Source organism: Xiphias gladius, chromosome 5 (genome assembly GCF_016859285.1).
Source record: "Xiphias gladius isolate SHS-SW01 ecotype Sanya breed wild chromosome 5, ASM1685928v1, whole genome shotgun sequence".
NCBI lineage: Eukaryota > Metazoa > Chordata > Actinopteri > Istiophoriformes > Xiphiidae > Xiphias > Xiphias gladius.
Window position 1 is genome coordinate 590,999 of NC_053404.1, and position 22,677 is coordinate 613,675.

The 22,677-nt window shown below is 50.4% G+C and overlaps 3 protein-coding genes across 9 annotated transcripts; 1 reads left to right on the forward strand and 2 right to left on the reverse strand.

Annotated features, from left to right (window-relative positions):
• Positions 1–118: 118 nt before the first annotated feature.
• Positions 119–7,960, reverse strand: rbbp8 (retinoblastoma binding protein 8). 7 transcript variants are annotated; one of them, XM_040127478.1, is made up of 19 exons: positions 7,730–7,950; positions 6,175–6,327; positions 6,013–6,055; positions 5,590–5,685; positions 5,419–5,510; positions 4,417–4,489; positions 3,999–4,180; positions 3,796–3,891; positions 3,309–3,379; positions 3,076–3,143; positions 2,617–2,908; positions 2,181–2,352; positions 1,938–2,026; positions 1,512–1,605; positions 1,185–1,340; positions 1,024–1,066; positions 759–846; positions 531–672; positions 119–439 (listed from the first exon to the last, which is right to left on the reverse strand). In XM_040127478.1, the coding sequence occupies exons 2-19, from the start codon at positions 6,272–6,274 to the stop codon at positions 336–338; spliced, it is 2,001 nt and encodes a 666-aa protein (XP_039983412.1). In that variant the 5' UTR covers positions 6,275–6,327; positions 7,730–7,950; the 3' UTR covers positions 119–335. The 7 variants fall into 7 exon arrangements, with proteins under 7 accessions (XP_039983412.1, XP_039983414.1, XP_039983409.1 ...); XM_040127475.1 differs by having other exon boundaries at positions 120–439; positions 3,309–3,382; positions 7,823–7,953; XM_040127474.1 differs by having other exon boundaries at positions 120–439; positions 3,309–3,382.
• A 489-nt stretch (positions 7,961–8,449) lies between these two features.
• fam168b (family with sequence similarity 168 member B) lies at positions 8,450–17,410 on the reverse strand. Its single transcript, XM_040126912.1, has 7 exons — positions 17,272–17,410; positions 12,986–13,077; positions 12,785–12,868; positions 12,018–12,160; positions 11,644–11,842; positions 10,031–10,155; positions 8,450–9,945 (listed from the first exon to the last, which is right to left on the reverse strand). The coding sequence occupies exons 2-6, from the start codon at positions 13,053–13,055 to the stop codon at positions 10,043–10,045; spliced, it is 609 nt and encodes a 202-aa protein (XP_039982846.1). The 5' UTR covers positions 13,056–13,077; positions 17,272–17,410; the 3' UTR covers positions 8,450–9,945; positions 10,031–10,042.
• Positions 17,411–17,831: 421 nt separating this feature from the next.
• fbxo45 (F-box protein 45) lies at positions 17,832–20,921 on the forward strand. The gene is made up of 3 exons (XM_040126911.1): positions 17,832–18,472; positions 19,392–19,748; positions 19,883–20,921. The coding sequence occupies exons 1-3, from the start codon at positions 18,143–18,145 to the stop codon at positions 20,066–20,068; spliced, it is 873 nt and encodes a 290-aa protein (XP_039982845.1). The 5' UTR covers positions 17,832–18,142; the 3' UTR covers positions 20,069–20,921.
• The last annotated feature ends 1,756 nt before the right edge of the window (positions 20,922–22,677 follow it).

Sequence of the window (22,677 nt, forward strand, 5' to 3'; positions counted from 1 at the left end):
GGTGTAAAAGCCTTGTTCTTCACATGACCTTGATATAATTTCATCAAACATTTGTGATTACGCTCAATGTGACTGAATGAAGACCTGCGACATTTACAACCCTCCACAGACACGCAGTTATCTTTTATTTATCCAAACATAGCTCAGACATACTTAGTTTCTACACAAACAAATTAACCTGCCAAACTTGAGGAGCCTGCTGTTGAAATGAAAGAAGAGGACACATTCTTCGGAGGCGTCGCTGTACTCCTCAGTGCAGTTTTAACACATTAACAGGCTTGTTCTTTGTGTAGTGTAGTGGGTTTTTTTTCTTGCTCTACATGGGCCAAACTTCTTCAGCTCTCCTGCTGGTTTCTCTCCTGCTGCTGGGAGAACAAAGCGTTGAACGGTTGTCTTCTCCGTGAACGTACCTGAGGATTCTTCTCTTCCTTGATATAACCTACAAACGAGGAAAATGATCTCACTGTACAGTATTAACAGAGCAGCCGGGTGAAAATGATCTGCCGTGGTTTGATGGATAGTCAAATTACCTCTTTCGATGCATGTTTGTGTTGATGGGAATCCAACTTCCCAGAAGTTTTCAGGAGTACAGGGAGGAATGTAAAGAAAGCGGTGCCTCGAGCACGCAGACAACTTTTTCTGTTTTTCCTCCTCTGAGAGATGAGCGTAATACTGGAAGAAATAAAAATGCATAATTTAAATGGGATCAGCCGTAAAACATGTCAGTTTTACTTAGCTTCATAATGACATATACTTACAATCTCACATTCCTTGCAGGTAGTGCCCTTCAGTTTTCTCCTCTCGTCTTTCTTGCGAACTACTGCCACGTGCGCAAATGTCGGGTGTCTGACCCAGAGAGAGAAGATTCAGGTTGCGGGAAACTGACAGTGTCTGTGAGATCTGCAGCCTGTCTGCTCTTTTCCTCTCGCCTCTGTTAACCTTCAAATGTAACAACGCACAAAATATCCAAAAACTAGTGCATGTCGATCAGTGATGGTCCCCAGAAGGCCAGTAAGATCTTACCGTGCTTTACTTTGAGCTGAAGCCTTGTCGGGAGAATCTCGTCCTAATTTGGGAAACAAACACGGGTCAAGTTCAAGAGCTGAACTCTAATGACAAACACCCAAAAACGCGGGTCCAATTACACGGTGACAGACACAGTTCCTCTTAGTCTGAAACCCTACCACTGTCCTTTTCGCCCTCCTCTTCATCATCGTAGTCGTCGTCGTCGTCACAGGGCTGGCTCTGGCCTAGTTGTGAACCGTTGTAAGACTTGTACTCCCCGTAAGCTGTGGTGTCAAACATCAAATCCAGACTGTCATTAGCCTTCTGGCCGAGCCCTTGAAAAGAGGACACGGGAAACTCTCTTCATCAAGTCTGAAGTTTTAGAACTTTCATTCACAGCACGTTCTGCATATTTCATAAAAAACTGTCGTCGGTTTCCGCAGGTGAGACCTTACAGCATCAGCTTATGTCAGGAATCTATTCTAAAAGTTGTGGTTTATATTTACCGGACACACTGTCCCCTCTGTCCCGGCACTGGAGTAAGCTGTGACTGACCCAAGTGCAGTCGGTATCTGCCGGTTCTCCGTGAATCTCTTCTTGCTAAAATGCAGACAAGACCTGTGTCAGACCCCATCTGTCCAGTATATCCAGACGACTGTCAGTGGCCAGACATCACTAATGTTTTTCACGCTGGACACCTGACAGGGTATTTGCTTAACAACAGCGCAGCAGACTGCAAGCCTAAAAAAGATCAAGTTTCATCCACGATCCTGACGTCTGGCGAAAAACACGACAAGCTTCACCCAGTTCGCGTGTAACCAAGGGCTATCTAGAGTACAGTACTCTCAGGTCGGCATGATGCAGCCTAAGTGCTAAATCAAAGTGACACCGTCACCCGGTGGCTGCAGCCGCGTAGCAGCTCGTGACCGTACCTCGTCTCCTCTCCACTCACTGTCGTACGTGGACAGGGCGAGTGCAGGGTCCACGCTCCACGTGGGCTCCACCTTGTGCTTCCTCTCGGCTGGGGAGGCACAGGTAGCACAGTCACATTCAATTCAACTGATTGTTATGAAGAAACACCTCAAAACTGTACGACCTTTGGTCTGCAATCGGGGACGAGGCCGTCCTGCAAATGATTTGCATTGCAAAGGACAGCGACGGGACAGAAGACTCACCATCCTCTGCTTCATGTTGGTCAGGTGAAGCGTTCAGATCCTGCAGGGGGTTCCTTTTCTTCCCAACACCGGCCCCTTCCCCTTTAACCTTCCCGTTTGGCTTCTTGAAGGCAGGACTAGCACCGGAAACACTTGGCCTTGGGCTGGAGGCCCCATGTAGTGCTGACTGAACCTGTTAAATGTCACGGAAATTTGAAAACCGCACTGAAGTATTATTCTGTCCAGGTCAACGTTAACAGCTGAAATGTAATCAGAAGAGTCTTGGGAAAAACTATTTCTTTGGTAGAAGATTTTGTTCAAAACACGACAGTGCTGAAAAGGTTGTGGTGAAAGGATGGATCAGGGTGTGGTTACAGGATGCAGAAGCCAGGACACTAGGTTTGCCATCTGACACGCTGCTTTCTCAAACACAGACACAGTCAAACCTTAGTCTAACCTTGCTGTCCAGTAGCTGCTTCGTGAAGCTTTGATTGCTTAAAGGGGTGGCGCTCCGTTTGATCGGTTCAGGTTGTGTGCGTTTGGCTTCCTTCTGTGTGTCCACCCCTTCCTGGATCCCGCGTTTGGCGTCCTCTTGCACCTCCGGCTCAGCTTCCTCCTTCTTGCGTTTTGCTCTGTTAACGGAGCCATCGTCTGAAAACCTCTTGACCCGGGGCAGAAGAGACGGGGACCTTTCTGTGGTCAGGTCTGGACTGTGGATCAGCGTGGACCAACCGGAGGAGCAGTAAGGCCTTGAGGCAGGAAAACCAACATGGTTGTGTTATCGGAATGGTCTAGGTCACCAAATCCTGCACATAGCTGTTGTACAGTTTTAACTCAAGTGTCATTCGTTTAAAACCAGTAGATAAAGAATTTGCAAGTTTATATATGAATGTATCCCAGCTGTTGTCATCCTTACTTTAAACGAACATCTTTCTTCCAGGGAGTTTTTGAGCTGCTCTGCTGCCCTGCAGTCCATTCAGTTTTCTGAGAAGACAGAGGAAGAAGAGGGAAAAAAAAACGAGTTAAATGAGTGTCAGTGCGTGGGCTAAGATTGAACTTATTCTAACTCAGGACACAAAATTTCAAAAAGATGGCAGTAGGTCACCCTTATTACGTTTCTGTAGCTGCGCCTGTACGAACCGCACCTACCGCGTGATGCTGGTCAAGACGTTGGAGAACACAGGTTTCTGCGATCGCCTCCTCCATACACTGCTTCACGTCTTCTGAAACGATGCAGAGACGCGTTCAACCACCAGTCACAAGGCCACACCACATCTGTGATGCCTCATACCAAATGACAGCAGAGAGACTGAATCCAGCTTCTGTTTCAGAGGCACTCTGCGGTTTGACTTTTGAGTTCGTTCATCGGCCTCTGATGAGAGGTGGCCCTACCTACCACCACAGGGTAGATTTCTCTGTGCAGCCCCTGCATACGGTGGGTGTGTTTACATAGATAAATGTTGCCTGGAGCTGCAAAGGGAGCTGTTAGAAATGTGCACGCTAGACAGAAGGCAAAACCACCAGGAGCACACCGGGGTGTCAAGCAGCTCAAGGGAGGAAACACTGCAAGTGTTTTTACAGCCCTTAATTCTGAAACCACGATGATGTAATTGCAGTACAGTGGATGAAGTCCTACTTGGGATTTGGGTTGTGTCCAGTTCACACGTGTCGGGTACGAGCACTTCTGCTCTCCCGGGATTCTTTGAGGCATCAGCAGGCTCCTTACTCAGCCCTGAAACAACAAGAGCACAAGTCAGAAGACGTGTTGCCTTCGGGCGGGGGATTCGGAAAACGGACGGGGGCACTAAATGTCTGGGGGTTACTTCGAATGCCACTGACCGCTGAAGAGCGAGCTGTCGCACTGCGGTAGAGGCACTTCTGCATAGCGGACGTGCCTGCTTTTGACCACATTTTTACGTTTCCTCAGTTTGTTCGCCGCGGGCAGCGAGCCCAGCAGGACCGGCGAGTCCGGGATGACGCCTTCTTCCTGTTGTGGGGTTGAGGACCGCCGGGGCTCTGAGCTGATACAACAACACAGACACAGCAGCGTCTAACTGGGAACTGAGACTTATTCCTGTGCAGAACGCCACGGCTTTAAACTCAGCCTGAGCCGTAACCCTGTTCTGTACGGAGGAGAGCGGAAACCCGACGAGACCGGCAGGTTTTGTAGCTGGTTTCACAGAACAAAGACAATTTGATGCATTTTATTATTTGAACGTTTTTGCAATGACAAAACATGGCTCTAACAAGAGCTCACCGAGACACCTGTAACCGCTGCAGTTCAGCATGTAGTTTTCGGTTTTCATCCTTGAGGCCATTTCTTTCGTTCTCTGTGGAACAAATGACAAAGAACAACATTATGCTCTTCAACAGACCAGGAGCTGTATCTTGTGGTACAACGTGTTGTCAATATAAACCCATGATATGTCATGAGCTACTACTATTTAAACAAGACTGAGATTTTTTTTCTCTACAGCTCCCTGAGCGCCATCGCGCTCCTGATGTCAACAACAACGTCCTGATGTTTAACAAGTTCACCGTCGCAGTTTAGCGCAACGTGCTATGTTAACACAGAGTGCGGCAGAGGATCAACAGGTATTAACAAGTATTTGCTCGTAAAAGCGGTGTGTTGGACGAACTGAAAGTTTGACCTGATTGTCTGGGTAACGCGGTGGCCTGGACTAAATTTTATGCCAGTCTTTGCGGGAGATGTTGAGGCATCTCCGCGGAGAAGCGAAAACTTTCAGCCGCTGCTGGCGCTGCGGGAGTTGACACCAGAGTCAGGAGGATTCCTCCTCTAGGCACCGCCAACGCCTGTACCAAATCAGCGATCCAGCCAGTCGTCGCTGAGATACGTCAGTCTGGACCGAAATGGGCGACCAAACCGCCGACTGGCGTAGCCATGTCCAGAGCCGCGCTGCTGGCAGAGCCTGAGAATGTGGATGAGCTACATGCTGGAAAGGAAAGGCCAGTAAAGGGCCCCAATTAACAGTTTACTCCAATTAGACGACTTCCTGCAGGTTCTGATGTTTTTTGTTCTTTTCTATTGAACTACATCTAAACTACAAACTACAGGTCTGAAGATTTTTTGATATCCTCTTTTACCCGTTATTCTCAAAGTGCTTCAGGCATGTGGACCGAGCGTATGAGCGCAACGTAGACCTGTCCTCTTTCTGTCTTCCAACAGGGACGGCGTTCGTCCGTAGTTAGTCGCTGCTCTTTGCGATGGCGGAGTGAGATCGACAGTGAGTTCACTCACCCAGGTTGGCGACGAGCTGCAGATTCTGGTCCCGGTTGCTTTTCAGGTTCTCCTCTGCGGTGGCACACCGATCACACTCTCCTGCTCGCAGCCTGGAAACAGCGGACAGAGTTGCTCGTCTTCGTGTTTCGCATAAAGGTTTCAAGTCACCCTGTCCTGGAGGGAAGTTACCTTTCCTCCAAGAGACCGACGGCATCCTGCAGGCTCTTGTTCTGCTCCTTCAGCTGCTGGTTGCGATTGTAAAACACCTCGAGCCTCTGGGCGTCTCTGCAGGAAACAATGGCAACGACCGTTTCAGAGCCGCAGCGACTAGTCGATCGATTTCAGTCATTTTTGAAGCGAGGAACAGCGAATGTTTGCTGTCCCTAGGATTTAATGCTTCTCTCTGTCCTTCCTGACAGCGCGGCTGAAGACATTACCTCGCTCCGTTACAAATGGCAACAGGCATTCTTCACTGTTGTCAGGCATTTTCTAGGGAAACTAATCCTTAGTCGAAGCCCTGGTCAGTGTAGACGACGGAGGGTCTTCTCGAGCCAGGGCTACAAACGCTCCATCACAGTTATTTTTGAAAGCAGAGTGAAGCGGTATACTCACAAACAGCGCTCCTTTTTCAGCCTGCTCACTTTTGCCTCCAGCTCTGCGAACAGCAACAGAACCCCGGAGGGTTTGTTTCAGCATCCGACCTCGCTACAGCCGAAGCGACCCATGAGAAAATTCGCCCGATGTATGCGTGGAGTCGGCGGGAGGGTCGCTTACCTTGAAGCGCGTCCCGGTGGCACTCTCCGAGCCGTCGCCATAAATCTTCAAAGAGCTGATCCGGTCCGTTGGTCCCGCTGCTCGGTCCCGGGCTGCTCATCCTCCCCTTCCCTGCTCAAACGCAGCCGGCCCCCCTGAACCCGCCCACACCGGCTGGGGAAGAAAGAGCAGCGTTCACAACACACCTCTCTATGAAGTTAGGATAGTGCACGTTGGCCTCTCGTTGCCTTTACACACACACACACACACACACACACACACTAACCACGACATTACGCTACGAGCTCGGCCTTACTTCTGTCTCGTCAATCCGGCTGCACTGAACGTTAATATTTTGGTTCACATCCCTCAGTCCTCAACGTTCCCGTCTTTGTGTCACGTACTTTATATTCGCTTGGCTATGAAGAGGGACGTTATTTCCCATAGTGGTTTAGCTCGTGTTTACCAGTGTCCCCAGTCTGTTCGTCCCGCACAGGATGAAGCTAACCGCGACACACAGAGACCATGTCCGCTCGGCCCCGGGCAGTGTCTCTCAGGTATCAGCGGTCACTCGCAGAGTCACAGAGGCAGCGTCGGGTCCTCCGAGAGACCGGTAACCAGCGATGTGGGAAAAACCCGCGTCAAGGCTCCGTCACCAACCGGGCAGGCAGGCTGGGCAACGGCCCAGGGGCCCCAGATCCCCAGGGGCCCCCTAAAGCCCCGGGTTTACTCCACATCATTCGATTAAACACAGTTCTGTTGGAAATTTGCTCCATTTGAAGTAGAATATCAACGAGAGCTGTCCTGCATCCTCCATCCTGTGGTCCTGGTCTGGTAGAGGGACTCTAGAGTCAAAGTCCGGTTTCCAGTCCTGAACTGTTTTACTTTACATTTGTTGTAAAGTTGTGTTTCATCAGATTGTTTTCATTTTTTTCTGTGTGTCACTAATGAACAAACAGAAAACCTCTGGTAAGGTCATATTACCCCATCACAGGAGAACCCGCGATTATTTTCATTATCTGACAGCTGTTGTCTTTAATAATCTATCGACTGTTCGGTGAACAAAATGTCAGGAAACAGAGTTAAACAGCTTTTGTCAGAGCAACAGTCGAAAACCCAAAGACGTCGAGTCTGAGAAGAATCTGAGAAGGAACCAGGGAATTTCTGCTTGAAAAAAATGACTCAAGCGATTAATCAAACATCAGGATTGTTGCCAATTAATTTTCTGTCAATCATCTATTCAGTTAATCAACTAATCGTTTCAGCTCTAGCGTCCCGGTTGGTTTCTGGGTGCCATGCACAGTGGGGGTCAACAGAGGCCCAAGAGCAGATGTTTATCCCCGGAGCCCCCACAGGAGGTGAACCCGGCCCTGACCCGGACCTGCAGAGGGCAGAAGACCCGTTTCATCCGTAGTTATCAGATTCAGAAAACACCGCGAGAAACGCGGCCGCCGGTGAATTACCTGTATCGACTTGCGAGCCACCGGAACGAAAGCTGACACCTGAGAGACACAAACCGGGGCAGGACCTCCAACGCCGCCAACATTAGTGACGCTTCCCCTGCGTCGTTACGCACATTTTACCGCTTCACAGCAACAAACGCTGGCGCTGGTCTGATGACGCGACACCACAGCCGCGGCCGCTGGCCTCCGGACTTCACACGACTTACGCCGACGAGTCCGGGACACGGCGAGACTTCAGTCGGGCCTGAGGCAGGCGGGTCGACGTCTTAGCGCGGCGTCCGGAATCGGGTCCACAACGGTCTCAAAACTGGCGCGCCCCGCTGCATGCTGGGAAGCCTTCCTCTTCTTCTATAGCGGCCTCAGTGATGCAGTACCGCCACCTTCTGGTCGCAGTTGGTCCCGGGTCCAGTCTTAAGACCGGAACTGTTTTAGTTTGTATTTGTTGCTCATTGGTTGCAAGGTTGCGTTTGACCAAACTGCTCTAGAGAGAGAGAGTGTGTGTGTGTGTGTGTGTGTGTGTGTGTGTGTGTGTGTGTGTGTGTGTGTGAGAGAGAGAGAGAGAGAGAGAGAGAGAGTGTGTGACTGAACAGACAGAAAACGCGGAGCAAGGCTGAACCGTCCCATGGCGACAGTTCAGTAAGGCCGCGGCCAACTGGAACCGGATTTGTCAGCAACTCGGACATTTGTTCCGGTTTCAAATGTTGGAAAATAAGTGAGAGAGATTGAAGTTTGTGTGATTGACAAACTGTCCCACACCAACAAATCTCACATCCGCCTGCCAGGCGCCGCTCGGGGCCAACCCCCCCCCCCCAACAAGACAATACGGAGAACACTGCTTGACTATTTGTTTTTTATTTTTGGTCTTTCTTTAGATTACAAAACAAGAGCCAAAATCACAAAAATAACATTTACAAAACAGATTATTCAACTGAGGTGACCGAGGCAACACAGAAGAGCATGTCTGCAGCAGTGATACTGGTGGGTTTTCCCCGAACCTCCAGGTTAAACAGCGAGCAATGTCAAAAGGTCAGACACCGTCACGCAGCGGTTTGAATTGGTGCCGTCACTCGGTGGAGCTTCCCACAGTCGCGTTTTCCTAACATGGCCACAGTCAGCGGTGGTTAAATGACGCAGCGCTGCAGAGCTAAGGGCGAACCGATTAACGTGACCTAGGTCGAAATTCAAAGCAGGTATGGAACCATTTCTAACGGTCAATATTTCAGTCCTCTTTCGTACAAACACAGCAACAGCACACACACCGCACACAGCACTGTTCCCGCTCATTCACGCTCACTCAATGGGTGCGAATGATTTCGAAACGCATCCTCTGCTGTTTGTTTGTGGCGAAGAATCAGTGAGTAGTTTAAACATTGAAATCACCCGAAAGAGATTCAAGCAGGAAACAAAAGCTGCTTCAGACCTTTGGAAAAGTTGGTACTCTTCTCGTAAAACGTGCGGCGAGGCAGGACAAATAAAACACTAAGTGTTGGAATGGCCGTCAGTCGGAGGCACAAGCTCAAAGCCCCATCTCTCTCGTAAAATACAAAAATGGCGAGACATGATGCATACACGGCAACACTGAAAGAAACAATGGGAACCTAGCGTCACTTACCCAAACACAAAGCAGTGACGATAGCACAGTTTAGTTTGCATGAACTCAGGTTTCTTGTCTTTTCTTCTTTCACATTTAAGACATGATCAGTGGTGATTCAGCATCGCAGATTTTTTTTTTTTTTTTTAAAGTTCCTTTGGATGTGTGCCTTTAGTTGATTTTGCATCTGTCACAGCAGGTAGATTGAGCTAGCATTACTTCGTGTATGTGTGTGCGTGCTTGTGTGCGTTTATTATATAGATATATACACACACACACAAACATATACACACACATACACATACATATACACACACACACACATGCATTCAACATCATGTGTGTCCCCCAAATGAAATAAAAAACAAAGAAAATAAAAATTCCAAACTCCCTTTTGTCACCACTTGAGAGTTGAAGCTATAAAAACCTGCATGAGAGTCCACCAAAGGTTTGCATGGAGGCTGTGCTGTTTGATGTGAGAAATGCAGCAGGTCGCAGAGGTGCTGGCGCTGGGGTGCGGCGTGGGATGCGGCCTTGTTCCGTTCAGAGGGGGTCAGGGGGACGGGCCTATTCTTCACCACCTCCCTCTCCGAATGGGCCTCTTTCTATGTAGTTGGGTTCTGGATTCACATTATGCTTGAAGAAGAGTAACTGGTTGCAGACACCGTCAGGACAGGTCTTCACCCAGAGCGAAAAACACCGGAGTAGAGTGTGAATGCGTATCTACCGTCTTCTGACCTGCAGAGAGCAACGCGTAGAAATACAAAGTTTAAATCTGCACGTATGTTTGGTGAATGGTCGTAGAGCCACGCGTCGTACTCACGCTTCCCTCTCTTCACCACTGGGGGGGCACGTAGCTGTAGCTGGGCGTGCCGGGAGGCCGATACGTGGGCATCGTGACCGGGTGGGGGGCAACGGGGGCTGGTGATGGGGTTGTCAACAGAGTTCCTGGGAAGCAGAGTGAACACCGTGATCATAACTTCACATCGAGCCTTTCTACTCAAACCCTGAATGCCTGGATGGTCGATTTTATTTAGCGGCATCTTTAAGTTCCCGACAGTCACAGATTCTTTCGCCTTCAGCCCGTTTCCACACGTCGTGCCGGTAAACCCCCTCTGACCGGTGCACACAAATTCTAGCCGACAAAGTTTTCACTCTCGGAATCTTTCGTAAATAAACCACAAGTTCTCAGGTTTGGCCTTTGCCAGATTTTCTCTGCCCGTGTTTGACAGTATTTGGCCTGAACTTGTATCTGAATTCCTCCATCTCCACATTTGGATCTCAGAAATAATCTTGGACCTTGTTAGTGGTCCAGCTCTGTATAAAACAGGTGGCGTTTGACAAAACAAGAGACTTTTCGCCTGGATTGAGAGTTTCAGGAAGTTTAAAGCTGCAGTCTCAGCTGCTGGGACAGGATATTTCTGTCACTTGATTAGCATTAATAAAAATAACCCCGGTTTCGGTTTGAGAAAACTGCCTCCGACAACGCAGCGGGTTTTCTGAATGTACTCACAAATAAGACTGACTCAGTTAGAGACAGAGTCACTGCTCCACTCTCCTCTCAGGATGATGGTTATAAACTCTCCAATGCTTTGATGGATGCAGTCACAGTGACCCGGACCAACTGCGCTCTTTCACACTTTGAAATCGTTTCCCCTGGGGCCTTCGACAGCCTGGTAACTGACTCGTAATCGACAAGCTTCATACTAGACCCTTATGACCTTGTGACTTGGTCTTTCTAAGGAACTGTTTCCTCAAGTCCTGCTCCTGATATTATCGATAAGTCTCTTTCCATGGGCTCTGCGTCCTCAGCTTTTAAAACCGCCATTATTAAACCGCTAATACTGATCCACAGATTCTGAAAAAATTCAAGACCAATTTCCGATCTTCGCTGATCAGCTCACTGCCTGTTTATCAATCTCTTTGATGAATTCCAGCCCGGCTTTCGGGCCCGTCATTGTGCTGAAACTGCCTTGGCCAGAGCGGTCAACGCCCTGCTAATTACGGTGGGTTCTGGCCCGACGTCAGTGTCGCAGCTTCTTGACCTGAGTGCGGCTCCGACTCCGTGAACCACACGCCGGAAGGAGTTTGAGAACCACTGCTTTCACGCTTGATGTGTGTAACGCAGCTGCCTTATTTTCATTTTCATTGTTTTTATTTGCTTGCTGTGGGCTTTGTCCCATGTGTTGCTCTTTAATTGTAAAGTGTATTGGGACCAAGCCGCACGGTGATTCTGCACTTCAAGTAAAATTGATTGCAAGGAAATTAATTTCCCTCAAATCCACAATAGTGTAAAAGATCAAACGTCCCAGACGACCGTGCACCTCTAGCAGAAAACCCTAATAAATATTTCGCTGGCCAGCGATAGGGTTGGTTTGCGTGGCGACCAACAGCTAATATCAAACTTGATCAGACTGATAAAACACTGTGGCTTACCGGCGGACATGGCCATGGTGGTGCCGGCTACCATCCCCATGGCGACACCGCTGGGGCGGGGAGGAGGCATGGGGGGGGCATACATGGCCGCAGGCATCCCGTTGGGCTGGACCACCGTTGTGTGATGAATGACATGAGGCGGCGCGGCGTACAGCGGCTGCGTGTAGTAAGTGCCTTGTTGTTGTGAGGGTATTAATGCCTGGATCACAGAGGGACAGGAAATGGAAATTGGAAATGAAGAGAGGGGACATTTTACTCACAAAAAAAACGGAACAGCGACATCAAAAATAAAAGACTAGAGAAGGTGGCGCCGTCCTGAGCTGCCAGAACCAGTGCCCAGGTCCGTCAGCCGTGGACAGCATAAACACACTGACCTGCGCATACGGGTTCTGCTGGGCGTAGGTGCTCCTGACGGGGTAAACGGCAGCAGGGTAGGGGTTGGGTGAGGAGGAGTACGGCGGGACGGTCCCCGTGTTGGGAGAGCAGGACATTTTGAAAGAAGTGCCCGGAGCGTAGCCTGGAGTGGGAGGAAGACGCCCGGCGTTAGTGCTGCCGGCTTTCAGATCTACAGTCTCTTCCAGTGATGAGGATCAGCTGGAACCATTTGATTTTCTAAATTCTTGCCACCCGCCTCTGACAGGATATAATAGTAACGGAGTTTGACTGAATATTTTTTCTCTACGGGAGAGTCAGGTGGAGAACGGTTGTGGGAGTACTGCAGACCGGAGCTTGGAGCTCGTGGCTCAGTGAACACGGACAGCCATCCGTCTGCGCTGCCGCGGAATTAATGCTCAAATTTTCTCCACTAGTCGTAGACTCTCCATTTGTCCACCCGTCTCGTTTATTAACTACCCGAACGCAGGGAGAATACACAAAAGAAAAAGCTCTCTCTTTTCATTTTTCTTTTGCTGTTTTTTCCTCAAGCCTCTCAGTTGGGCCTCTCCTAATCACACTTCTCTCTGGTTCTGAAATTCTTTTCCACGGTATTCCTACAGTTAACTCACATTACACCTTTGCAACGGAAATGCCGAATTTGATCATTTTAATGCAGCACACTGGCATGCGAAGTTTGTGCGATGTATGAATCCCCCGTGTCTTTATGTTAACTCCGCTGGATGTTTCAGTAGGATGCCCTTCTTACCGCCGGGGAAGGCTGCGTTTGCTCCTGCGTACACATTGGGAGTGTATGCTGGAGCAGCTGCCGCGTAGCCAACGGGGAATCCAGCTGCCATCACCAAAGAGAGAACACAGAGTCAGTACTCGTTGCTTTTCTTGATTTTAGGGTATTTTCCTGGAATTAGAATATCGGCTTGAACCGGGACACATCAACACATAAAGTTACCTGGGTAGCCTATACCCTTGGTGTTGGTAAAGGGGACCCCCGTTGGCGCAGGGCTGTACACCGGATTCATTATGGTCGCGTACTCACAGATGCTGCAATGAAAGAAGCACAGACCACGTGAATTCCACCACACGACTTCGGAGCGCGTTAAATTCGACGCAGAGTGGAGACGGGCAGATGAGGCCGAAGCGCTGGGGCTCGTTTCTCTCCCGCGAAGTCACCGTTTCAACAAACTGCGTCCGAGCGAGAATCAAGTGAAGAGAAATGACCCCGCGACCGACGGCGTCCGCTTCAGAGTCGGCTCGCGGGGTCATTTCTCTTCACTTGATTCTACAAAGTAATAACAGTAATCAGATCATTTAATGAATATCATTCTCCGGTCACATCCCACCGTAACTCACACGAACTGCTACGTAAACATCAACCAGCGGGTCCACGGTGACGCCGCGCCCAAACTACTGTAGCGAGCTGGACTCATCTTTAGATCTTTTCTATCCAGACACTGTATTGAATCAATATTTTACTGTAACATGCTGCACGGTAACATCCACATTCGACGCAGCACTTGTGAACAAAAGGACCTGGACTTTCAATAGTCACACGAGACCGAAACTATGAAAATCAGTGAGCTTGTTGTAGAGCTTTGACCCCCGTCTTAAAGAGCTGCTCTAAGTGTGGCGAGGCACCGGATGTTGCTCTACTCGCTTTGTTCGAAGTTACAAAACCATTTTTGGGAGCAAATAGAAAGAAAAGCCCCCAAGGTTCACCGGGCTTCATCCGCCCGTCACTAATGCAAAGACCGTCTGGTGAAACTTATTCAGAAAGTAACAGGATACTGAGCGCAGTCAAAGGCTCCGGGCTCCGGGCTCCGGGCTCCGGGCTCCAGAGTCCAGCTACATTAACTCACCAAGCGCAGGCGGGCGCCTCGTTTCACATTTAACCAAATCTGAAGACAGAGCAGACTGCAGCCTTTATGGAGCCTAGTTAATCCTTCTGCATCTAAACTGCAGAGAAGCTCAACCCCAGCAAATCAAACACACACAGCAGAATTGTTTACAGGCATCTGTCTGTTGTGTAAGTGGCTGTAGCGTCCACCAACCAGACCACCCAGACATTTGGAACAGAGCAGATCTTGCTGACATGCAGACGTTCCCCTGACGCTGCCGGTGGTCAACACTGGGGACTAACTGCTCCGTAACCGGGTCTGGATCGGAGACGTGTCTATACAAGACCGTCCCACTGCACTCACTAATCTTAATAATTTGCCTTTTTCGCACACTGAGGCTCCGGCCATCATTAGTGGAGCTCTCTCTAGAGGACAAGACGGACGCACAAGAAAACCTGCCAAACCCACATGGTCCAGGGGCCAGATACTGTGTCACCACAGCACTGACAAAGCTGAGTCTGAGAACCTGCCTCTTGGCTGCCTCTTGGCTGCCTCTTGGCTGTCTCTTAGCTGTCTCTTAGCTGTCTCTGCGCTGTGTCTACCCTATCCTCTGCCCTGCCCTCTGCCCTCTCTCTTAGCTGCGTCTACCCTGTCTCTTATCTGCGTCTACCCTGTCTCTTAGCTGTGTCTACACTGACCTCTGCCCTGCCTCTTAACTGTCTCTTGACTGTCTCTGCCCTGTCCTTTCTCTTGACTGTCTCTCCTCTGTCTCTTGACTGTCTCTCCTGTCTCTGCGCTGTGTCTACCCTTTCCTCTGCCCTTTCTCTTGACTGTCTCTGTCCTGTCCTTTCTCTTGACTGTCTCTGTCCTGTCCTTTCTCTTGACTGTCTCTGCGCTGCCTCTGCCCTGTCTCTGCCCTGTCTCTTGGCTGCCTCTTAGCTGTCTCTTAGCTGTCTCTTAGCTGTGTCTACCCTATCCTCTGCTCTGTCCTCTGCCCTGCCCTCTGCCCTCTCTCTTATCTGCGTCTACCCTGTCTCTTATCTGCGTCTACCCTGTCTCTTAGCTGTGTCTACACTGTCCTCTGCCCTGCCTCTTAACTGTCTCTTGACTGTTTCTTGACTGTCTCTGCCCTGTCCTCTCTCTTGACTGTCTCTCCTCTGTCTCTTGACTGTCTCTCCTGTCTCTGCGCTGTGTCTACCCTTTCCTCTGCCCTGTCCTCTGCCCTTTCTCTTGACTGTCTCTCTGCCCTTTCTCTTGACTGTCTCTGTCCTTTCTCTTGACTGTCCTCTGCCCTGCGTCTGCCCTGTCTCTGCCCTGTCCTCTGCCCTGTCTCTTGGCTGCCTCTTGGCTGTCTCTTAGCTGTCCTCTGCCCTTTCTCTTGACTGTCTCTGCCCTGTCCTCTGCCCTTTCTCTTGACTGTCTCTCCTGTCTCTGCCCTTTCTCTTGACTGTCTCTCCTGTCTCTGCCCTGTCTCTTGACTGTCTCTGCCCTGTCCTCTGCCCTGCCTCTTAACTGTCTCTTGACTGTTTCTTGACTGTCTCTGCCCTGTCCTCTCTCTTGACTGTCTCTGCCCTCTCTCTTGACTGTCTGTTCTGTCTCTGCCCTGTCCTCTGCCCTCTCTCTTGACTGTCTGTTCTGTCTCTGCCCTGTCCTCTGCCCTCTCTCTTGACTGTCTTGACTGTCTCTGTCCTGTCCTTTCTCTTGACTGTCTCTGTCCTGTCCTTTCTCTTGACTGTCTCTGTCCTGTCCTTTCTCTTGACTGTCTCTGTCCTTTCTCTTGACTGTCTCTGTCCTTTCTCTTGACTGTCTCTGCGCTGCCTCTGCCCTGTCTCTTGACTGTCTCTTAGCTGTCTCTTAGCTGCATCTACCCTGTCTCTTAGCTGTCTCTTAGCTGCGTCTACCCTGTCTCTTAGCTGTGTCTGCCCTGTCCTCTGCCCTGCCTCTTAACTGTCTCTTGACTGTTTCTTGACTGTCTCTGCCCTGTCCTCTCTCTTGACTGTCTCTCCTCTGTCTCTTGACTGTCTCTCCTCTGTCTCTGCGCTGTGTCTACCCTTTCCTCTGCCCTGTCTCTTGACTGTCTCTGCCCTGTCCTCTGCCCTGTCCTTTCTCTTGACTGTCTCTGCCCTGCCACTTGACTGTCTCTGCCCTGCGTCTTGACTGTCTCTCCTGTCTCTGCCCTGTCCTCTGCCCTTTCTCTTGACTGTCTCTCCTGTCTCTGCCCTGCCACTTGACTGTCTCTGCCCTGTGTCTGCCCTGTCTCTTGACTGTCTCTCCTGTCCTCTGCCCTCTCTCTTGACTGTCTGTCCTGTCTCTGCCCTTTCTCTTGACTGTCTCTCCTGTCTCTGCCCTTTCTCTTGACTGTCTCTCCTGTCTCTGCCCTTTCTCTTGACTGTCTCTCCTGTCTCTGCCCTGTCTCTGCCCTTTCTCTTGACTGTCTCTCCTGTCTCTGCCCTTTCTCTTGACTGTCTTTCCTGTCTCTGCCCTTTCTCTTGACTGTCTATCCTGTCTCTGCCCTTTCTCTTGACTGTCTCTGCCCTGTCCTCTAAACCCCATGATGTCACTCCATCAATCACCTGACGATTTTTCTCGGTGAATCGATTATTCATTTCGCCTCCAAGACGTCAGGAGATGGAGACGTTGGGCGGAGTACAGCTTACACGAGTCCACGGCGACGTCTTCAGGTGTCCTGTTTGTCCAAGGGTCACATCAGAGAAGCTGGAAACGGCAACTGTTTGGCTTTTCAGCTTTCAGAGTGGTTGTTGATTACGTTTCTGTTCATCAACCGACCAGTGAATCGACTAATCGACGCAGCTCTCCTCGTCTGGCCTTAACTGAGCAGCTTTGTCTTTTATCTCGAGTGAACAAAACGCTGCTTGGGGGCAGACGACACCGAGGCGAAGGTTCACAGCTCCGACGTCCGGTACCAGGACAGACAGCACGAGCTGTGTCGTCCCGGTCGACAACGAGCAGGCGACGCAGCGACGCAACGACGCACGGGCGGCAACGAACCGGTCCGCTCGGAGGAGCCGCAGCCTCGGTACACGCGCGACCACACGCGGGATTTTATTTACAGGTGACGTTTTGTTCCTGCGGAAATAAAGATGGCAACCTGTCAGCGGGGCAGCGGGAGAGCTACGACCGCGGCTCCGGTTTCGGGGGCCAGCCCACCTCCCAGCCCGCGGTCTGCCGCCGCAGGTAGGCTCCTGCGTCCGCACTGACCCGCCGCTCACCTGTCTTATCCGACCGCGGAAAACCACCGGAGCGGCCCCGGACAGCGGACGGACGGGGGGCAGCTAGTCCACAGGCCGCAGAGCACGGAGACAGCTGGGCGCCGCCGCCCCGCCGGTCCCGGCACACGCACCTTCCTCCGCTGATAACGACCGACAGTAAGTGAGCGCACCTGTCCCGGCCGGCCGTCTGGTCCTCCGCTGGTCCTCCGCTGGTCCTCGCCTGGTCCTCCGCTGTCAGACGAGACGTAGCTGCAGCTCGTCTGATCCCCGATGCTTGGCCGAACTCGTTTGAGCTCCCCGCGTCACTTCCGCGAAGGGTCACGTGGTCTGCCACTATTTAAGCTAATAACATTTTTGCGTTACCAGGTGATCACGTGACCTGCCTCCTCCCGCTAATGTGTTGTGGTTTTCTCTTCATACGTTGAACCATTTTTTTTTATTTTATTTTATTTTTTTTTTTTTTAAATCAATAAAAGCGCGATCTGTCAGACGAGTATGGATCCGGTCGGAAGGACTCAACGGGCCAGATAACAGTATTTATCGGACCCCTGATCCCGGTCCTGGATCCCGTGTCCTGTCTGTGTCACAGGGTCGGTACCCCGTAACCCTGCGAAATTGTACCGTCCCGGATCCCGTCACTGCAGCGCTGCCCCGCGGTCCTCGCAGGAAATAAAATATATTTGACTGGAGCGGGGGGGGGGGGTTCTGTGTATCGGACAAGTGACCCCCCACTGCCCCCGGATCTGAGCCACGGTGGGTCTCGTCTACAGTAACCGCGGCTCTCGCTCTCTCGTCTCCGCGTTTCTCCGCCAGCGTCGCAGCGAGTTACGGAGGTTTTGCTCTTCCAGGACCTTGACGCATCGCCTCCATTCAGCCATTGAAGTGGGGGGAGCAGGGTGCGTGCTGTTGTGGTTTCGGTGCGACCTGTGCGTGATCTCTCGGGGAAATGTCGCTGTGTAACTCAGATTAGGAGCCATTCTGCGGTGTAAGCTCAAACTATTGTGTCGGCTGGTGTCGTCGGTGAGGAGCTGGGCCATCATCATGTCTGGAGCTGTCGGAGGAGGAGGTGGAGGCTCCGCCTGTCTGGGCGCAGCAGCGGCAGCCAGTTGCAGCTCCGCCGGCTCTCCCTACGCCGCCGCGGCCGGAGGAGGCGCGGGGGTGGCCGGGAGGCTGCCAGCCCGGGTCCTGGAGCACGTTTTCTCCTACCTGGAGCTGTCCGACCTGATGCGGTGCGCCCTGGTCTGCTGGCACTGGAACAACATCCTGGCGGATGAAAACAGCGAGGTGTGGCGCAGCCTCTGCACCCGGGCTCTGAGCGACGAAGCTCTGCGCTCTGACATCCTGTGCAACCTGCCCACCTACAAGGGGAAGGTAGGTTTCCCGGTCTACCGCCGCCGTGTCTGTTCGGGAGACCATCCACGAACTCGGTTAGAAAGGCTGCCCGATCAGCGCCGCTTTTGCTCGGCAGGGTGTCTAGGAGGCGTGGGGTGTTCAGGACGAATCCGTACGCTACGCTGTTGTGTGCCAGAAGGCCCTTGTGGTTCACACCCGGGCTGCTGCAAACAAATACAGAGTAAGGTGCAGCACGAATCCGAATTAAGTCGGCGGATTCTTAAATGCAGTCTGCTGCACGGTTGTTTGGAGGCACAGACGCGCTGGGGGCGAGACTTAAGGGGCTCCAACCAGGCACTAGCACACCTTAGACCACGAACTCATGGTCGCAGCGTTTGCTCACAATTGCATAACTGTGTGCATCCGATGCAGGGAGACGACATTAAAGTGAAACTTATTTCTGGAGCAGCCCCTGGACGGGACTGTCTGTGGGAACCTCTCCTTTTTTATCTTCCCCCAGGGAATCTTGGAGGGTCCCCAGACCTCACTTTGAGACCCGCTGATCCAGTTATAGATCAGGTTCTACACTTTAGAAAGCCAAAACGCCGTCTTAAATTCAGAGTGAAACCTTGTACTTCTGCTAAATATCGTTTTCGGATAAACAGTGATTCGTGTGAGGAGACTGATTATCCCAAACTGAAATGATGGATCATAATCATCTACTTCTAAAACAAACGCTTTGAGCTCCAAAGCGCAGACTGGAGCAACACGTGGCGTCCTCCATGGAGGAAACGCCAAAGTCCGTGACCAAGTCTCACCTTGTTGACGCAGGAATCCAAATCTAGCGGCAGATGTTTTCCGAATGTCTAGAATGCACCAGTAAACGCAACTCCCGCCTCAAAGATGCTGTTGACCCTAACAGCTGTACGCCAACTGACTCGTCTCTTGTCCTCTGCAGCTCAAGGCCTTTCAACACGCTCTGAGCTCCCACGACTGCTCCCGCAATGTTTACGTGAAGAAGAACGGCTTCACCCTGCACCGCAACCCCATCGCTCAGAGCACGGACGGCGCACGTGGCAAGATCGGCTTTTCGGAGGGGCGGCACGCCTGGGAGATCTGGTGGGAAGGCCCCCTTGGCACCGTGGCAGTGATAGGCATCGCCACGAAGCGGGCGGCGATGCAGTGCCAGGGCTACGTGGCCCTGCTGGGCAGCGACGACCAGAGCTGGGGCTGGAACCTGGTCGACAACAACCTCCTCCATAACGGGGAGGTTAATGGAAACTTCCCCCAGTGTAACAATGCACCCAAATATCAGGTGGGAGCTGGAGCCGCGTCTGCATGCTATTTGCGTCCTCGGTGAAACACGTTTGCTGCGGCCATTTTTAAGTGTGGTTGTTCTTTGGGTGTCTGTTTGATCCAACACCGACATGTAACTGTGTGTGTCCACAGATCGGGGAGAGAATCCGGGTGATTCTAGACATGGACGACAAGACGTTAGCCTTCGAGAGAGGCTTTGAGTTTCTCGGAGTAGCGTTTCGCGGACTGCCCAAAGCCTGCCTGTTCCCCGCTGTCTCTGCAGTGTACGGCAACACCGAAGTCACCATGGTGTACCTGGGCAAACCTCTGGACGGCTAGAAGCCGAGTAACACGTGCCGGCAAGTGCAGGACTTTTTCGGTCGACAGAGTGCCAACCACGTTTGACGCACCACGTCAGAAGGTCTCGGAGGCAAGGTGGTCTCGTTTCTTCCGGGCAAAATGAGTCTATTCACGTACACAAAGACCGAACTGCTGGCATTTCTACGACAGCTGGACACGAACCCAGAGTCCGCTTTTTGACTTGTCAGACTACAGGGAAAAGGAGGTGCGGGGAGGGTCATAGACATGCTTCTGCATCAACGTGGAAGTGTCCACTTTTACGGTTTAGCTGCTGGACTTTTACTTTTACAGGACAGGGGAACATAATTTAATTTAAGTGATTCAGACGAACGGTGCTGAACATTTACGTGAGGTTTTATGTCTGTTTGAATGAGGCCAAAACTATTCTAAACTGGCAGATACTTTAAGACGTAACTTTAATGAGAGACACAGTAGTTGTCACGAGAAGCTCTCTGTCGTATGGGTTAATGGAAACAGCTCGTTTTGGACTAACACAGGCCAACTGTCATCAGTGACTGGATTGTAATGGTTTTATGCCAAACCAGTGCGACCTAATGTTGTGTTTTGATAAAGGCAAACAGAGGATGTGGGGACCAACTGTCCATGTGTCCGTGTGCATGGACACTGGCATGTGGACTAAAACATTCGCCCTTTTTAAATACTCATCCAGTAATGGCGGAAACTATAGCCGTATCATGTTAATGTGTGTCCTTTTTAATGTGCTACTGTACTATTACACACTATTTATTGGTTTTATCTATGGTACTGTTGATACTGTATGATTATAAGGCCTGAAAATAAAGTCTACATGGTGCCACTCTTAGGATAAAGACGGTTTGATGCTTGGGTTTCGGCGTGCACTGCACAGATGCAGCTCATACCACAGCCTGTCGGTTTGTCTGCGGACTCCCTGCTGTCCAGTCAGCAGTACGTGTTTCCAGCCAATGCCGCGTGAACTTTAAAAGTTTGAAGATATAAACAAAAAGCCACGGAACGACTCGTGTGTCTAAATAAAGATTAGCGAGATGTTGACCTGCCCCGCGGCCAGTCTATAAACTGCCGAGGTCCAGCGAAGGCCACGTATCTTCCACATCTTGTGATTGTGAATTTTTCAGATAAGCCGGTCCTTCGTGGGATGGGAAATTCTCCTAAATCCTGAAACTAATAAATCATGCAAAATCCCTTTGGATTATCTGAAATGTGCATTGTCACAAAGCCGAAAACAGCTGTTTTTCTCGGCCCGTGAAAAGCTGCGTTTTTTACGGGACAGCGATGACATGCGTCCACAGTAGCTGCGGTGTTACAGTAGGCTGTTGATCTGAAAGCAAACTGCACAACGCGTCGCCCTGAGAGTGAGAGTCCCTGAAAAGTATGTCAGGTCGAGGTCTTCCATTCAGCTTGTAATATCCTGAGCTGCATGCGTTCACAGCAAATGAATCACTGCTTTACCGAGAGTAGACTTGTCCTCCGCTCTCATCCTTTCCCTGCTTTTTTTTTTTTTTGCAGAGGACGGAGGAATACATTTGACTCCCATTTTGGAGAAGAGGCAGTTGTAAGGCTACATGACGACCCGAGCTCCATGGTCACAAAGCATTTTGAATCGAGAAGTTAACGCTGTTTTAATGTTTGAAGTTCTCTTTGGGCTCTGTTCATACCAGGTAATGGCAGTGACTTCTATAAGGCATATTTATATACAATGCATGTCCTGTTTAATTAAGCACAAATTTGCGTTTAGTGTAAACTAAACTAGTTCACTAGAAAATGTAGATGTTAGCATTATAAGTAAATTATTACTGTAGGCTAAATAAATAGTTGGCCAGACTATTTCTTTTATTTAAAAAAAAATACTAGAGCCTGTTTTTAATATTATTATTGTTAATATTCTATTTGAGCCTATACTATTATTAATTGCTGTATAAGGGTATTCCGTTTCAGATTCGGCAGTGTGTAGCATCAAATTGAAAACCCTTGGCAAAAGTGAGGTTTCGAGGCATAAGCCAGCAACTGTCGCTGCCTGACCGGCCGCGGTATCATAAACACTGCTAAACCGTGCACAGTTACAGGGAAAGGCCTCGCAAAAATATAACAACATATGCCAAAAATAGGAACTCTGCATTAGCCAAGCAACAGTCAGCCTTCAGCAACACTAACTGACAGACTGCATTAGGATATTTCACAGACAAGACCTAAAAATAACCCGATTCACCACCTCTGAAAAACAGAACAAACACTCTAATGAAAAACTCGAGGAGCTTTTATTCGGAGTCCTCCAGCACATTGCTAATACATGTAATTCATCTAAGCTCAAAGTAATCATTTACAACATGATTTATAAAGCTGGCACAGCAGCGACTCAGTCTATATTCAGGTGACTGGAACATTTTACTGCTCTCAACAAGGCACGTCTGGTCCCCTCCGCTGCAAACGAAGAGATGCATCTTTCATTTCATTTTGTTGTGAGATCACGATTCACAACTGGGGATAAAGAGACAAAAACAAAGCCCGCCACTTACAGACGCTCATCCTTCACCAGCAGGAAACAAAAGACACCACAGTGCTGGACACACTGCTCCGCTGCAGCGTGTAGG

What these genes read in the sequence shown, in the direction of transcription:
- fam168b (XM_040126912.1), bottom strand. Translation starts at nt 13,055, where the DNA reads ATGAATCCGGTGTACAGCCCTGCGCCAACGGGGGTCCCCTTTACCAAC. An exon ending in CAAGGGTATAGGCTACCCAG is followed by an intron (nt 12,869 to 12,985) that starts GTAACTTTATGT and finishes TGGTGATGGCAG; the next exon opens with CTGGATTCCCCGTTGGCTAC. An exon ending in CACCATGGCCATGTCCGCCG is followed by an intron (nt 10,156 to 11,643) that starts GTAAGCCACAGT and finishes TCTGCTTCCCAG; the next exon opens with GAACTCTGTTGACAACCCCA.
- fbxo45 (XM_040126911.1), top strand. Translation starts at nt 18,143, where the DNA reads ATGTCTGGAGCTGTCGGAGGAGGAGGTGGAGGCTCCGCCTGTCTGGGC. An exon ending in TGCCCACCTACAAGGGGAAG is followed by an intron (nt 18,473 to 19,391) that starts GTAGGTTTCCCG and finishes TGTCCTCTGCAG; the next exon opens with CTCAAGGCCTTTCAACACGC. An exon ending in ACAATGCACCCAAATATCAG is followed by an intron (nt 19,749 to 19,882) that starts GTGGGAGCTGGA and finishes GTGTGTCCACAG; the next exon opens with ATCGGGGAGAGAATCCGGGT.
- rbbp8 (XM_040127475.1), bottom strand. Translation starts at nt 6,274, where the DNA reads ATGAGCAGCCCGGGACCGAGCAGCGGGACCAACGGACCGGATCAGCTC. An exon ending in CCACCGGGACGCGCTTCAAG is followed by an intron (nt 6,056 to 6,174) that starts GTAAGCGACCCT and finishes TGCTGTTCGCAG; the next exon opens with AGCTGGAGGCAAAAGTGAGC. An exon ending in CAGCGGTTACAGGTGTCTCG is followed by an intron (nt 4,181 to 4,416) that starts GTGAGCTCTTGT and finishes TTGTTGTATCAG; the next exon opens with CTCAGAGCCCCGGCGGTCCT.